The 14977-nt window shown below is 48.2% G+C and overlaps 1 protein-coding gene across 1 annotated transcript in view; it reads left to right on the top strand.

The window, feature by feature from the left end:
• Positions 1-14977, top strand: part of LOC144612207 (cell adhesion molecule CEACAM5-like) — a 98485-nt gene that overhangs the window by 30754 nt on the left and 52754 nt on the right. Inside the window, exons 3-4 of the mRNA XM_078431764.1 lie at positions 240-515; positions 3661-3921. Of these exons, the coding sequence (XP_078287890.1) occupies positions 240-515; positions 3661-3921 (537 nt within the window). The remainder of the gene's footprint in view (positions 1-239; positions 516-3660; positions 3922-14977) is intronic.

Below are 14977 nucleotides of genomic sequence, written 5' to 3'. Positions count from 1 at the left end.
GGACCTTCCAACGTTGGGGAGGTCAGAACCTGTGATGGACTGGGCAGCGTCTACCATTTCCTGCTGGGCGTTGGGGAGAAGCTGTTCCTGAACCTGGACGCCACGCTGCTTCTGATACGTTCTCATTCCTCGCAAGGACAGAGTCACTGTTTGCTGCCTTCCACGACTCCACCATCTCCTGGTGTGTATTTTGTTCCTTGCTCACCTGTGCACTAACCGACCTCCTGTGTCTCTAACAGAGCCTGTTTCCACACCCAATATCACCGCCAACGGCAGCAGCTTTATCGAGTACAATGACACAGTGGTTTTGACCTGCCTGGCTACAGGCACCGACGTCTCTTACACCTGGATTGGAAATGGTAGCACGATAGCCAACGGCGGCAGGTTGGAACTGAGCGCCAGTAACTCAACACTCACCATCACCGGAGTGTTGCGGTCGGACGGGCCCTTCGCTTGTCGGGCTTCCAACCCAGTTAGCACAGAGACAAGCCAGCCGTTCCATCTCAATGTATTCTGTAAGTGGCCGCGCCATCATTCCCCGTTTATTACCAGTCCTGCTGGGCGAGAGGGTTTAGGGCAGAGAGAGAGAGAGAGGTGGTGGTGACTCTGGGGAAACCTCATTTAACACAGAGACGTGTGAGGTGTAACATTTTGGGATGTCCAACAACAGCAGGACCTAAACAGTGAGAGGTCCATCTGCAGTTGTACAGGGCCCTAGTGAGACCGCACCTGGAGTACTGTGTGCAGTTTTGGTCTCCTAGTTTGAGTGTAGGAACAAGGAGGTCCTTCTGCAGTTGTACAGGGCCCTAGTGAGACCGCACCTGGATGTACTGTGTGCAGTTTTGGTCTCCTAGTTTGAGTCCAGGAGCAAGGAGGTCCTTCTGCAGTTGTACAGGGCCCTAGTGAGACCGCACCTGGAGTACTGTGGCAGTTTTGGTCTCCTAGTTTGAGTGTAGGAGCAAGGAGGTCCTTCTGCAGTTGTACAGGGCCCTAGTGAGACTGCACCTGGACTACTGTGTGCAGTTTTGGTCTCCTAGTTTGAGTCTAGGAGCAAGGAGGTCCTTCTGCAGTTGTACAGGGCCCTAGTGAGACCGCACCTGGAGTACTGTGTGCAGTTTTGGTCCCCAAATTTGAGGAAGGACATTCTTGCTATTGAGGGCGTGCAGCGTAGGTTTACTAGGTTAATTCCCGGAATGGCGGGACTGTCATATGTTGAGAGACTGGGGCATCTAGGCTTGTATACACTGGAATTTAGAAGGATGAGAGGGGATCTTATTGAAACGTATAAGATTATTAAGGGGTTGGACATATTAGAGGCAGGAAACATGTTGGGTGAGTCCAGAACAAGGGGCCACAGTTTAAGAATAAGGGGTAGGCCATTTAGAACTGAGATGAGGAAAAACTTTTTCAGTCAGAGAGTTGTGAATCTGTGGAATTCTCTTCCTCAGAAGGCAGTGGAGGCCAATTCTCTGGATGCATTCAAGAGAGAGCTAGATAGAGCTCTTAAGGATAGTGGAATCAGGGGGTATGGGGAGAAGGCAGGAACGGGGGAACTGATTGAGAATGATCAGCCATGATCACAATGAATGGCGGTGCTGGCTCGAAGGGTCGAATGGCCTCATCCTGCACCTATTGTCTATTGTCTATTGAAGGAGAGGAGGAGTAATTTCATTAGTCAGAGGGTGGTGAATCTGTGGGATTCTTTGCCACAGAAGGCTGTGGGGGCCACAAGTCAGTGGATGTTTTTAAGGCAGAGATTGTTGATCAGTGCGGGTGTCAGGGGTTACGGGGAGAAGGCAGGAGAACGGGGTTGGGAGGGAGAGATAGATCAGCCATGATTGGGTGGAGGAGTGGACTCCATGGGCCGAATGTCCCAATTCTGCTCCTATCGCCCTTGAGCTTATCATTGGGCCACTGTTAGTCACACAGATAGCAGCCAATGCATTACCTCCTGAGCAGGGCTAGTAATAACCTTCACCTGACTACCAAGCGAAATCATGCTTTTTCCTTCGAATTAAACCTTTGCTTCCTGCTGCAGATCCAACCAATTACAAATATGCGCGTCTCAAAAATCTGACATCATTTCAATGCAATCTACTGAGATCCACCTTTGCAAATAATAAGTTTGGATGCTTTCGAATGTGAAAATTGCTTTGGACATATCTGAGGTAACACCGAGACATAGAAAATAGGTGCAGGAGGAGGACAATCGGTCCTTCGAGCCAACACCGCCATTCAATACGATCACGGCTGATCATCCACAATCAGTACCCCGTTCCTGCCTTCTCCCCATTTCCCTTGATTCCGTTAGCCCCAAGAGTTAAATCTAGCTCTCTCTTGAAAACATCCAGTGAATCAGCCTCCACTGCCCTCTATGGCAGAGAATCCCACAGATTCACAACTCTCTGGGTGGAAATGTTTTTTTCCTCATCTCAGTGCTCAATGGCCGAGCCCTTATTCTTAAACTATGTGTCACCCCTGGTTCTGGACTCCCCCAACATTGGGAACATGTTTCCTGCCTCTAACGTGTCCAATCCCTTAATAAACTTATACGTTTCAATAAGATCCCCTCTCATCCTTCTAAATTCCAGTGAACACAAGCCCAGTCGATCCATTCTTTCATCATATTTTCAGAGAGGGGAGTAGATGCAGGAAACATGTTCCCGATGTTGGGGGAGTCCAGAACCAGGGGCCACTCACACACGCAGTTTAAGAGCAAGGGGTCGGCCATTTAGGACTGAGATGAGGAAAAACTTTTCAACCCAGAGAGTTGTGAATCTGTGGAGTTCTCTGCCACAGAAGGCAGTGGAGGCCAATTCTCACCGGATGTCTTCAAGAGAGAGTTAGATTTTACTCTTCGGGCTAACGGAATCGGGGGGATATGGGGGAGAAAGCAGGACCGGGGTTACTGATTGTGGACAGTTTTGGTCTCCTAAACTGAGGAAAGACATTCTAGCCTTAGAGGGAGTACAGAGAAAGTTCACCAGATTGATCCCTGGGATGGCAGGACTTTCATATGAAGAAAGACTGGATAGACTAGGCTTGTACTCGCTGGAATTTAGAAGACTTAGGGGGGATCTTATAAAAACATATAAAATTCTTAAGGGGTCGGAGAGGCAAGATGCGGGAAGATTGTTCCCGATGTTGGGGAAGTCCAGAACCAGAGGTCACAGCTCAAGGATAAGGGGGAAGTCTTTTAGGGCCGAGATGAGAACTTTTTTTTCACACAGAGAGTGGTGAGTCTGTGGAATTCTCTGGCACAGAAGGTAATTGAGGCCAGTTCATTGTCTATATTTCAGAGGGAGTTAGATGTGGCCCTTGTGGCTAAAGGGATCGGGGGGTATGGAGAGAAGGCAGGTACGGGATACTGAGCTGGATGATCAGCCGTGATCGTATTGAATGGCGGTGCGTACAGGCTCGAAGGGCCGAAGGGCCTCCTCCTGCACCTGTTGTCTGTGTTTCTATGTTTGCTGTTGGGTGTGCTATTTTCCTATGTAGTGTGCTAAGGTTCTGCATGTTGCCCTGGAGCACTGGTGTGTGCTTGCTACGGTGATGGAAACCTCTCTCTCGCTCTGCCTCTCCCCTCCATTCTCCACACGCATTCACTCCAACCCCTTGTGTTTTTTTTGTTTCTTCTCTCTCTTTGTGCGTTTGTCGCAGACGGTCCGGACCTCCCGATTATCATTCCTGATCCCAACGTCCCTCTTTACAATGCCGGGACCGAAGTCACATTGACCTGTTCTGCAGAGTCTGAACCAACTGCTCAGTTGGAATGGTACCATCAGGGTGTCTTGGTTCAGAGTGGAGCCCAGCTCACCTTTCTCAAAGTCTCTGCTGATAACAATGGGAGTTATTTATGTTCGGCGTTTAACAATATGACCGGAAGGTTCCACGCCTCGTCAATACAAATCAATGTTCAGGGTACGTACCACATTTCTTTATTTTGCTTGTCGCTGAGTGTGCAAAGTTCTTGGTTCTTGGCACTTGGCCCTCCAAATGGATTTTAAACTCCCTTCAGAGAGTCTTCAGTGACAGACTCCTTCACCCAAAGTGCGTGAAGGAGAGATATTGGAGGTCCTTCCTTCCCCCTGCTGTGAGACTGCACAACCAGCACTGCCCCCGGCAGACGAGTAAACAGTAACAGTTATAGACAATATACAACAGGTGCAGGAGGAGGCCATTCGGCCCTTCGAGCCAGCACGCACCGCCATTCAATGTGATCACAGTTGATCATCCACAATCAGTACCCCGTTCCTGCCTTCTCCCCATACCCCCTGACTCCGCTATCCTTAAGAGCTCTATCTAGCTCTCTCTTGAATGCATTCAGAGAATTGGCCTCCACTGCCCTCTGAGGCAGAGAATTCCACAGATTCACAACTCACTGACTGAAAACATTTTTCTTCGAATCCGTTCTAAACGGCCTACCCCTTATTCTTAAACTGTGGCCCCTGGTTCTGGACTCCCCCAACATTGGGAACATGTTTCCTGCCTCTAGTGTCCAACCCCTTAATAATCTTGTACGTTTCGATAAGATCCCCTCTCATCCTTCTAAATTACAGTGTATACAAGCCTAGTCGCTCCAGTCTTTCAACATACCACAGTCCCGCCATTCCGGGAATTAACCTGGTAAACCTACGCTGCACGCCCTCATTAGCAAGAATGTCCTTCCTCAAATTTGGAGACCAAATGTGCACACAGTACTCCAGGTGCGGTCTCACTAGGGCCCTGTACAACTGCAGAAGGACCTCTGCTCCTCTACTCAACTCCTCTTGTTACGAAGGCCAACATTCCAATGGCTTTCTTCACCGCCTGCTGTACCTGCTGTTAGGAATACACAGAAGGCTGATGACAATTTATCCTTGTCTTTACGGTGCCTTTATGGTGAATAATCTCTTTGCTGTCCACTTTGTTGCTGTAACACTAAATTTCTCCGTTGTGGGACTTATAAAGGAATATATATAAATATATATAAACTGGAGTATGGACTTAAGCAAGAAGTTCTTCTCGGATAAGAAGAGCTGCCTTAAATGGTGAACGCTGTTTAATTGATCGAAGCGGCAAGAATTGATTAAATACATCAATCAATTATCGGGATTTTTCATATATTGTACAAGAATGATATTGGTTGCGCAAATCTACTGCACGATTTTGTCCGTTGTTGTTGATCGTATAAGTATTTCTTAGCTGTAGCTAAAATGGTCCAATGGTTTTCCACATTTAGTGAAGAAGGCTTTTGGTGTGTTGGCCTTGATCAGTCAGGGAACTGAACGTAGAAGCTAGCAAGGGCAGGCCGTTTAAAACTGAGGTGAGAAGGAAACATTTTCACCCAGAGAGATAGAAACATAGAAGCATAGAAAATAGGTGCAGAAGTAGGCCATTCGGCCCTTCGAGCCTGCACCGCCATTCAATATGATCATGGCTGATCATCCAACTCAGTATCCTGTACCTGCCTTCTCTCCATACCCCCTGATCCCTTTAGCCACAAGGGCCACATCTAACTCCCTCTTTAAATATAGCCAATGAACTGGCCTCAACTACCTTCTGTGGCAGAGAATTCCACAGACTCGCCACTCTCTGTGTGAAGAAATGTTTTCTCATCTCGGTCCTAAAAGACTTCCCCCTTATCCATAACCTGTGACGCCTGGTTCTGGACTTCCCCAACATCGGGAACAATCTAGCCTCTCCAACCCCTTTAAGAATTGTATATGTTTCTCTAAGATCTCCCCTCAGTCTTCTAAATTCCAGCGAGTATAAGCCTAGTCTATCCAGTCTTTCTTCATATGAAAGTCCTGCCATCACAGGGATCAATCTGGTGAACCTTCTCTGTGCTCCCTCTAAGGCTAGAATGTCTTTCCTCAGATTAGGAGACCAAAACTGTACACTGTGAGAGTTGTGTGTGTGGGGTTCTCTTCCACAGAGGGCAGTGGAGGCCGATTCGCTGGATGGATTTAAGAAAGAGTTAGATAGAGCTCTAGGGGCTAGTGGAATCAAGGGATATGGGGAGAAGGCAGGAACGGGTTACTGATTGTGGATGATCAGCCGTGACCACAATGTATGGCAATGCGTACAGGCTCGAAGTGCCGAATGGCCTCCTCCTGCACCTATTTTCTATGTTTTCCATGACCTATACAGTGAATGGTCGGCCTCTGGGGAGTATTGTAGATTAGAGGGATCTAGGAGTACAGGTGCATGGTTCCATGAAGGTCGAGTCAATAGACAATAGACAATAGGTGCAGGAGGAGGCCATTCGGCCCTTCGAGCCGGCACCACCATTCAATGTAATCATGGCTGATCATTCTTCAATCAGTACCCCGTTCCTGCCTTCTCCCCATACCCCCTGACTCCGCTATCCTTAAGAGCTCTATCTAGCTCTCTCTCTTGAATGCATTCAGAGAATTGGCCTCCACTGCCTTCTGGGGGGGCAGAGAATTCCACAGATTCACAACTCTGACTGAAAAAGTTTTTCCTCGTCTCCGTTCTAAATGGCCTTCCCCTTATTCTTAAACAGTGTGTGGCCCCTTGTTCTGGATCCCCCCAACATTGGGAACATGTTTCCTGCCTCTAACATGTCCAACCCTTTAATAATCTTATACATTTCGATAAGCTCCTCTCACGTCCTTCTAAATTCCAGTGTATACAAGCCTAGTCGCCCCAGTCTTTCAACATACGACAGTCCCGCCATTCCGGGAATTAACCTAGTAAACCTACGCTGCACACCCTCAATAGTAAGAATATCCTTCCTCAAATTTGGAGACCAAAACTGCACACAGTCCTCCAGGTGCGGTCTCACTAGGGCCCTGCACAACTGCAGAAGGACCTGTTTGCTCCTATTCTCAAACTAGGAGACCAAAAATGCACACAGTACTCCAGGTGCGGTCTCACCAGGGCCCTGTACAACTGCAGAAGTGCCTCTTTGCTCCTATACTCAACTCCTCTTGTTATGAAGGCCAACATGCCATTGGCTTTCTTCACTGCCTGCTGTACCTGCATGCTTCCTTTCAGTGACTGATGCACTAGGACACCCAGATCTCGTTGTACGGCCCCTTTTCCTAACTTCATACCCCCTGACTCCGCTATCCTTAAGAGCTCTATCTAGACAATAGGTCCAGATGTAGGCCATTCGGCCCTTCGAGCCAGCACCGCCATGGAGGGAGGATAAGTGGGGTTGAGGGGGATAGCGTGGAGGGAAGGGGCGGGGAGGGGGTGGGAGTGGGAGAGGAGAGAGTGCTGCAACAATGAAGGAGAGGATTGGGCCCAACGGGTCCACTTGGTCCAGTCATACTCCAAATGCGTCTTGACCAGCGCCTTATCGAGCCTCAGCATTTACAGCCCTGTTTTTTGTTTACAAGCCCTCTGTTGTGATGCAATAAGACCTGAACATCAGTGTGCAATAGAGAAACATGCAGGCTGATAATATATATTTGTTAATTACTTCCTTGTGCGGTGAAATGTGTCCTTTGATAACAGAGTTCGTTGTGAAAGATCGCAATGTGTTTCCTCCTTAACTGTTTGTGTGACCTACGAGGATGTTGCATAGATACATAGAAAATAGGTGCAGGAGGAGGCTGCTCGGCCCTTCATTGTGATCATGGCTGATCGTCCACAATCAGTAACCCGTGCCTGCCTTCTCCCCATATCCCTTGATTCCGCTAGCCCCCAGAGCTCTATCTAACTCTCTCTTAAATCCATCCAGTGAATCGGCCTCCACTGCCCTCTGTAGCAGAGAATCCCACACATTCACAACTCTCTGGGTGAAAAAGTTCCTTCTCACCTCAGTTTTAAATGGCCTCCCCTTTATTCTAAGACTGTGTGGCCCCTGGTTCTGGACTCGCCCAACATTGGGAACATTTTTCCTGCATCTAGCTTGTCCAGTCCTTTTATAGTCTTTACATTTTTTAATTTTTTTTTGTATGTTTCTAAGTCCCTTTTATAATTGTATATGTTTCTAGTCATTTTATATGTTTCTGAGTCCTTTTATAATTTAATGTTTCTAAGTCCTTTTATAATTTTATGTTTCTGAGTCCTTTTATAATTGTATATGTTTCTGTCATTTTATATGTTTCTAAGTCCCTTTATAATTTTATATGTTTCTGTCCTTAATGTTATATGTTTGAGTCCTTTTATAATGTTATATGTTTCTGAGTCCTTTTATAAATTTAGGTTTCTAAGTCATTTTATATGTTTCTAAGTCCTTTTATAATTTATATGATTCTAAGTCATTTTATATGTTTCTAAGTCCCTTTTATAATTATATGTTTCTAGTTATTTTATATGTTCCTGAGTCCTTTTATAATGTTGTATGTTTCTGAGTCCTTTTATAATTTTGTATGTTTGAGTCCTTTTATAGTTTAATATGTTTCTAACCCACTCATTCCTGGGATAGTTCTTGTAACCCACCTCTGGAGCCTCTCCAGATGTTGCCAGGGACTCGAGGGGCCTGAGCTACAGGGAGAGGTTGGGCAGGTAGCGACTGAGCAAAGGTGTTGTGCCAAACGATGGCCGAGCCTTCGTTTGCTCTGGCTGAGAGATAAGATGCACAGGTCTCCTGTTTTCTTCCCCCGGGCACTTTACCTCTGTCAATAAATAGCCAGTAGAGTAATATCTAATCTCCACAGCCCTCACCTCATGGTTTTGCAACAGGTTTAGATAAGCCTTGTTATCACGACTAGAAAGAACTTTGTTTACCCCAGGAGGGAAATTGATCTGCCATAAAACAGTCATAAAACACAAACAAGACACATGGAACATAATTAAAATGGTCGGGGGAAAGGATTGGGGATAAGCAAAGATTAGGAAGAGGGGGGAGGGAGTCCAGTCTCCCCACGACAGAACGAGGAGTTTAGAAACAAAGAAACAAAGAAAATAGGTGCAGGAGGAGGCCATTCGGCCCTTCGAGCCTGTACGCATTGCCATACATTGTGGTCACGACTGATCAACCACAATCAGTAACCCGTGCCTGCCTTCTCCCCATATCCCTTGATTCCACTAGCCCCTAGAGCTCTGTCTAACCCATTCCTTCTCTCCAGAGATGCTGCCAGTCCCGCTGAGTTACTCCGGCACTTTGTGCCTACCTTGGATTTGAACCAGCATCTGCAGTTCTTTGCTACATCTTGTACATCAGTAACCTGTTCCCAACTTAGACAATAGACAATAGGTGCAGGAGGAGGCCATTCGGCCCTTCGAGCCTGTAAGTACCGCCATTCAATGTGATCGTGGCTGATCATTCTCAATCAGTACCCCGTTCCTGCCTTCTCCCCATATCCCTTGATTCCACTAGCCCCTAGAGCTCTTTCCAACTCTCTCTCTTAAATCCATCCTGTGATTTGGCCTCCACTGCCCTCTCCCCATACCCCCTGACTCCGCTATCCTTAAGAGCTCTATCTAGTTCTCTCTTGAATGCATTCAGAGAATTGGCCTCCACTGCCTTCTGAGGCAGAGAATTCCACAGATTCACAACTCTCTGACTGAAAAAGTTTTTCCTCACCTCAGTTCTAAATGGCCGACACCTTATTCTTAAACTGTGGCCCCTTGTTCTGGACTCCCCCAACATTGGGAACATGTTTCTTGCCTCGAACGTGTCCAACCCCTTAATAATCTTATACGCTTCGATAAGATCTCCTCTCATCCTTCTAAATTCCAGTGTATACAAGCTTAGTCGCTCCAGTCTTTCAACATATGACAGTCCCGCCATTTCAGGGATTAACCTAGTAAACCTACGCTGCACGCCCTCAATAGCAAGAATATCCTTCCTCAAATTTGGAGACCAAAACTGCACACAGTACTCCAGGTGAGGTCTCACTAGGGCCCTGTACAACTGCAGAAGGACCTCTTTGCTCCTATACTCAACTACTCTTGTTATGAAGGCCAACATTTCATTGGCTTTCTTCACTACCTGCTGTACCTGCATGCTTCCTTTCAGTGACTGATGCACTAGGACACCCAGATCTCGTTGTATGTCCCCTTTTCCTAACTTGACAGCATTCAGATAATACTCTGCCTTCCTATTCTTACCACCAAAGTGGATAACCTCACACTTATCCACATTAAACTGCATCTGCCATGCATCCGCCCACTCACACAACCTGTCCAAGTCACCCTGCAACCTCATAGCATCTTCCTCACAGTTCACACTGCCATCCAGCTTTGTATCATCTGCAAATTTGCTAATGGTACTTTTAATCCCTTCATCCAAGGGATGCCCTCTGTGGCAGAGAATCTCACACATTCACAACTCTCTGGGTGAAAAAGTTCCTTCTCACCTCAGTTTTAAATGGCCTCCCCTTTATTCTAAGACTGTATGGCCCCTGGTTCTGGACTCCCACAACATTGGGAACATGTTTCCTGCATCTAGCTTATCCAGTCCTTTTATAATTTTACACGTCTCTATAAGATCCCCCTCTCATCCTTCTAAACTCCAGTGAATACAAGCCCAGTCTTTTCAATCTTTCCTCATATGACAGTCCCGCCATCCCGGGGATTAACCTCGTGAACTTACGCTGCACTGCCTCAATTACAAGGATGTCCTTCCTCAAACTAGGAGACCAAAACTGTACACAATGCTCCGGATGTGGTCTCACCAGGGCCCTGTACAACTGCAGAAGGACCTCTTTGAAAGACTGGAGCGACTGGGCTTGTATACGCTGGAATTTAGAAGGATGAGAGGGGATCTTATCGAGACCATATAAGATTATTAAGGGGTTGGACGCGTTAGAGGCAGGAAACATGTTCCCAATGTTGGGGGAGTCCAGAACCAGGGGCCACACACAGTTTAAGAATAAGGGGTCGGCCATTTAGAACGGAGATGAGGAAAAACTTTTTCAGTCAGAGAGTTGTGAATCTGTGGAATTCTCTGCCTCAGAAGGCAGTGGAGGCCAATTCTCTGAATATATTCAAGAGAGAGCTAGATAGAGCTCTTAAGGATAGCGGAGTCAGGGGGTATGGGGAGAAGGCAGGAACGGGGTACTGATTGAGAATGATCAGCCGTGATCACATTGAATGGCGGTGCGTACAGGCTCGTAGGGCCGAATGGCCTCCTCCTGCACCTATTGTCTATTAAAGTACAGGCAGCTCTGTCTCTTCTTGTATAGGGCCTCAGCGTTCCTGGACCAGTCCAGATTACTGCCCAGGTAAACTCCCAAGGTATTTGGAAAGTACCTGGGCGGGAAATTCCATTTGAACAGGTATTCATTACACGTCTCAATGTGAGTCACAAGCCCCAGGAAGTAGATTTGAGGAACCTTGCCAAGCTTGAAAGGGCTCAGAAAAGATTCACGAGGATGTTGCCAGGACCCGAAGGGCCCGAGCTACAGGGGGAGGTTGGGGCAGGCTGGGGTCTCTACTCCTTGGAGCGCAGGAGGATGAGGGGCGATCTTACAGAGGTGTACAAAATCACAAGAGGAATAGATCGGGTAGACGCACAGAGTAGGGGAATCGAGGGCCAGAGGACACGGGTTCAAGCTGAAGGGGAAAACATTTCATGGGAATCCGAGGGTTAACTTTTCCACACAGAGGGTGGTGGGTGTATGGAACGAGCTGCCGGAGGAGGTAGTTGAGGCAGGGACTATCCCATCGTTTAAGGAACAGTTGGACAGGTACATGAATAGGACGGGTTTGGAGGGATATGGGCCAAACGCAGGCAGGTGGGACTAGTGTAGATGGGGCATGTTGGCCGGTGTGGGTGGGGGGGGTGGGTGGGACTAGTGTAGATGGGGCATGTTGGTCGGTGTGGGTGGGTGGGACTAGAGTAGATGGGGCATGTTGGTCGGTGTGGGTAGGTGGGACTAGTGGAGATGGGGCATGTTGGCCGGTGTGGGCAAAGGTGGGACTAGTGTAGATGGGGCATGTTAGCCGGTGTGGGTGGGTGGGACTAGTGTAGATGGGGCATGTTAGCCGGTGTGGGTGGGTGGGACTAGTGTAGATGGGGCATGTTGGCCGGTGTGGGCAAAGGTGGGACTAGTGTAGATGGGGCATGTTGGCCGGTGTGGGTGGTTGGGACTAGTGTAGATGGAGCATGTTGGTCGGTGTGGGTAGGTGGGACTAGTGTAGATGGGGCATGTTGGCCGGTGTGGGCAAAGGTGGGACTAGTGTAGATGGGGCATGTTGGTCAGTGTGGGCAGGTGGGACTAGTGTAGATGAGGCATGTTGGGCCTGTTTCCACACTGTATCACCCTATGAGTCTAGCTGTGGAGAGGAACAAGAGAATTTTAATAATCACCCTTAGGTGATAAACATCTAAACACGCTACCAGAGAAAATTATTCAGAGCCAAAGATAGATTAGATAAGAACAGGGAAGAAAGATTAATGCAGCACGAAAACAGGACCTTTGGCCCTCAATATCCTTGGGATGGCGGGACTTGCATATGAGGAAAGACTGGATAGACTGGGCTTGTACTCGCTGGAATTTAGAAGACTGAGGGGGGATCTTATAGAAACATATAAAATTCGTAAGAGGTTGGAGAGGCTAGATGTGGGAAGATTGTTCCCGATGTTGGGGGAGTCCAGAACCAGGGGTCACAGCTTAAGGATAAAGGGGAAATCTTTTAGGACCGAGATGAGAAAACATTTCTTCACACAGAGAGTGGTGAGTCTGTGGAATTCTCTGCCACAGAAGGTAGTTGAGGACAGTTCATTGGCTATATTTAAGAGGGAGTTAGATGTGGCCCTTTTTGCTAAAGGGATCAGGGGGTATGGAGAGAAGGCAAGTACAGGCTACTGAGCTGGATGATCAGCCATGATCATATTGAATGGCGGTGCGTACAGGCTCGAAGGGCCGAATGGCCTACTCCTGCACCTATTTTCTATGTTTCTATGTTTCTATATTGCGCCCTCCCCATCTCTTATCTACCCGCATGTGACACATACCTCCAACATAACCCTCTCCCTATCCAAATGCCTCTGGAATGCCATTATTGCATAGTCCCTCCCTCCCTCCCTCCCTCCCTCCCTCCCTCCCTCCCTCCCTCCCTCCCTCCCTCCCTCCCTCCCTCCCTCCCTCCCTCCCTCCCTCCCTCCCTCCCTCCCTCCCTCCCTCCCTCCCTCCCTCTCTCTCTCCCCCCACCTCTGCCCCCCCCTCCCCCCCTCTCTTCCCCCCCTCTCTTCACCCCCTCTCTTCACCCCATCTCTCCCCCGCTCTCCTCTCCCTCCCTCGGAGATAGATTTAAACTTTAAAATGTGAATAACTTTACAAATATAACACAGATTTCAATGAAACTTCTTCCATTAGCACCAAATGGACGACGGTGAGTAAGGTGGGCTTTGAATTGTCGCGCTGTCGTGTACCGTTCTGGCTGTAGTTCAGGAACAAACAAACAAACAAACACGGGACGACGGTGAGTAAGGTGGGCCGAAAATTGTCGCGCTCTCGTGTACCGTTCTGGCTGTGGTTCAGGAACAAACAAACAAACAAACGGAGAGTTTCAGTGTGTAGATGTTTCAATGCATGAGATGTTTGGTCCCAATGGGTCCACTTGGTCTAGCATGCTTGTTAAATCTTTATTCCCCTTCACTTTCGAAGACTTTCGAAGAGCTCCCCCTCCCCTCCCATCCCCTCCCCTCCCCTCCCCTCCCCTCCCCTCCGCCCCCTCCCCTCCAACGACACCACAGTCACATCTGTGGAGTCATTTAAGTTCCTTGGAACCATCATCTCCAGAGAACCTTAAATGAGGAGGCCAGCATCGAATCCACGGTCAAACAGGCCCAACAGTGGATGGACCTCCGACGGCAACTGAAGAAACATAATCTGCCACAGGCGATGGTGGTCCAATTCTATACTGCCATCGTAGAGTAGGTCCTCACCTTCTCCATCATGGTCTGGTTTGGCTCAGACACCAAGCACCACATCCGGAGGCTGCAATGGATCGTTCGCAAGTCAAGTCAAGTCAAGTCTAGTCAAGTCTTGTCAAGTCTTGTCAGGTCTTGTCAGGTCTTGTCAGGTCTTGTCAGGTGTGGTGTGGTGTGGTGTGGTGTGGTCTAGTCTAGTCTAGTCTAGTCTAGTCTGGTCTGGTCTGGTCTGGTCTGGTCTGGTTAGGTCTTGTCTGGTCTGGTCTGGTCTGGTCTGGTCTGATCTGGTGTGGTCTGGTCAGGTCTGGTCTGGTCAGGTCTGGTTAGGTCTTGTCTGGTCTGGTCTGGTCTGGTCTGGTCTGGTCTGGTCTGGTCTGGTCTGGTCTGGTCTGGTCTGGTCTGGTCTGGTCTGGTCTGGTCAGGTCTGGTCAGGTCTTGTCAGGTCTGGTCAGGTCTGGTCTGGTCTGGTCTGGTCTGGTCACGTCAAGTCTTGTCAAGTCTTGTCAAGTCAAGTCTGGTCTGGTCTGGTAGGGTCTGGTCTGGTCTGGTCTGGTCTGGTCTGGTCTGGTCTGGTCTGGTCTGGTCTGGTCTGGTCCAGTCAAGTCAAGACAAGTCTGGTCTGGTCTGGTCTGGTCTGGTCAAGTCAAGTCAAGTCAAGTCAAGTCAAGTCAAGTCAAGTCAAGTCAAGTTAAGTCTTGTCTTGTCAAGTCTAGTCAAGCCTTGTCAAGTCTAGTCAAGTCTAGTCTAGTCTAGTGAAGTCTAGTCTTGTCAGGTCTGGTCTGGTCTAGCCTGGTCTAGTCTGGTCTAGTCAAGTCTTACACGATGTGCAGTGAAATGAAAGTTGCAATGCCAGCGGATTGTGCAAAAAATAAAAAATTACAATTACACCATATAAATTAAAATTAATACAGAAAAGAAAATTTAGCCCCTGGAATTATAAGAGTTAACAGCCCTGATGGCCTGTGGGAAGAAACTCCGTCTCATCCTCCCTGTTTTGACAGTGGAGGTGTTTCCCTGACCGTAGCGGCTTGAACAGTCCTTTTATGGGGAGGTAGGGGTCCCCCATAATGTCGCTGGCTCTGGATCTGCACCTCCTTATGTATAGGTCCTACAGGGGGGCGAGTGTAGTTCCCATAGTGCGTTCAGCTCTCCGCAGAGCCTTCCTGTCCTGTTCCCAATCCAGATTGAGATGTTTCC

This window comes from Rhinoraja longicauda, chromosome 43, assembly GCF_053455715.1.
Source record: "Rhinoraja longicauda isolate Sanriku21f chromosome 43, sRhiLon1.1, whole genome shotgun sequence".
Lineage (NCBI taxonomy): Eukaryota > Metazoa > Chordata > Chondrichthyes > Rajiformes > Arhynchobatidae > Rhinoraja > Rhinoraja longicauda.
Note: the sequence above shows the minus strand (reverse complement) of the source record. Positions and strands in the feature narration are given on the sequence as shown.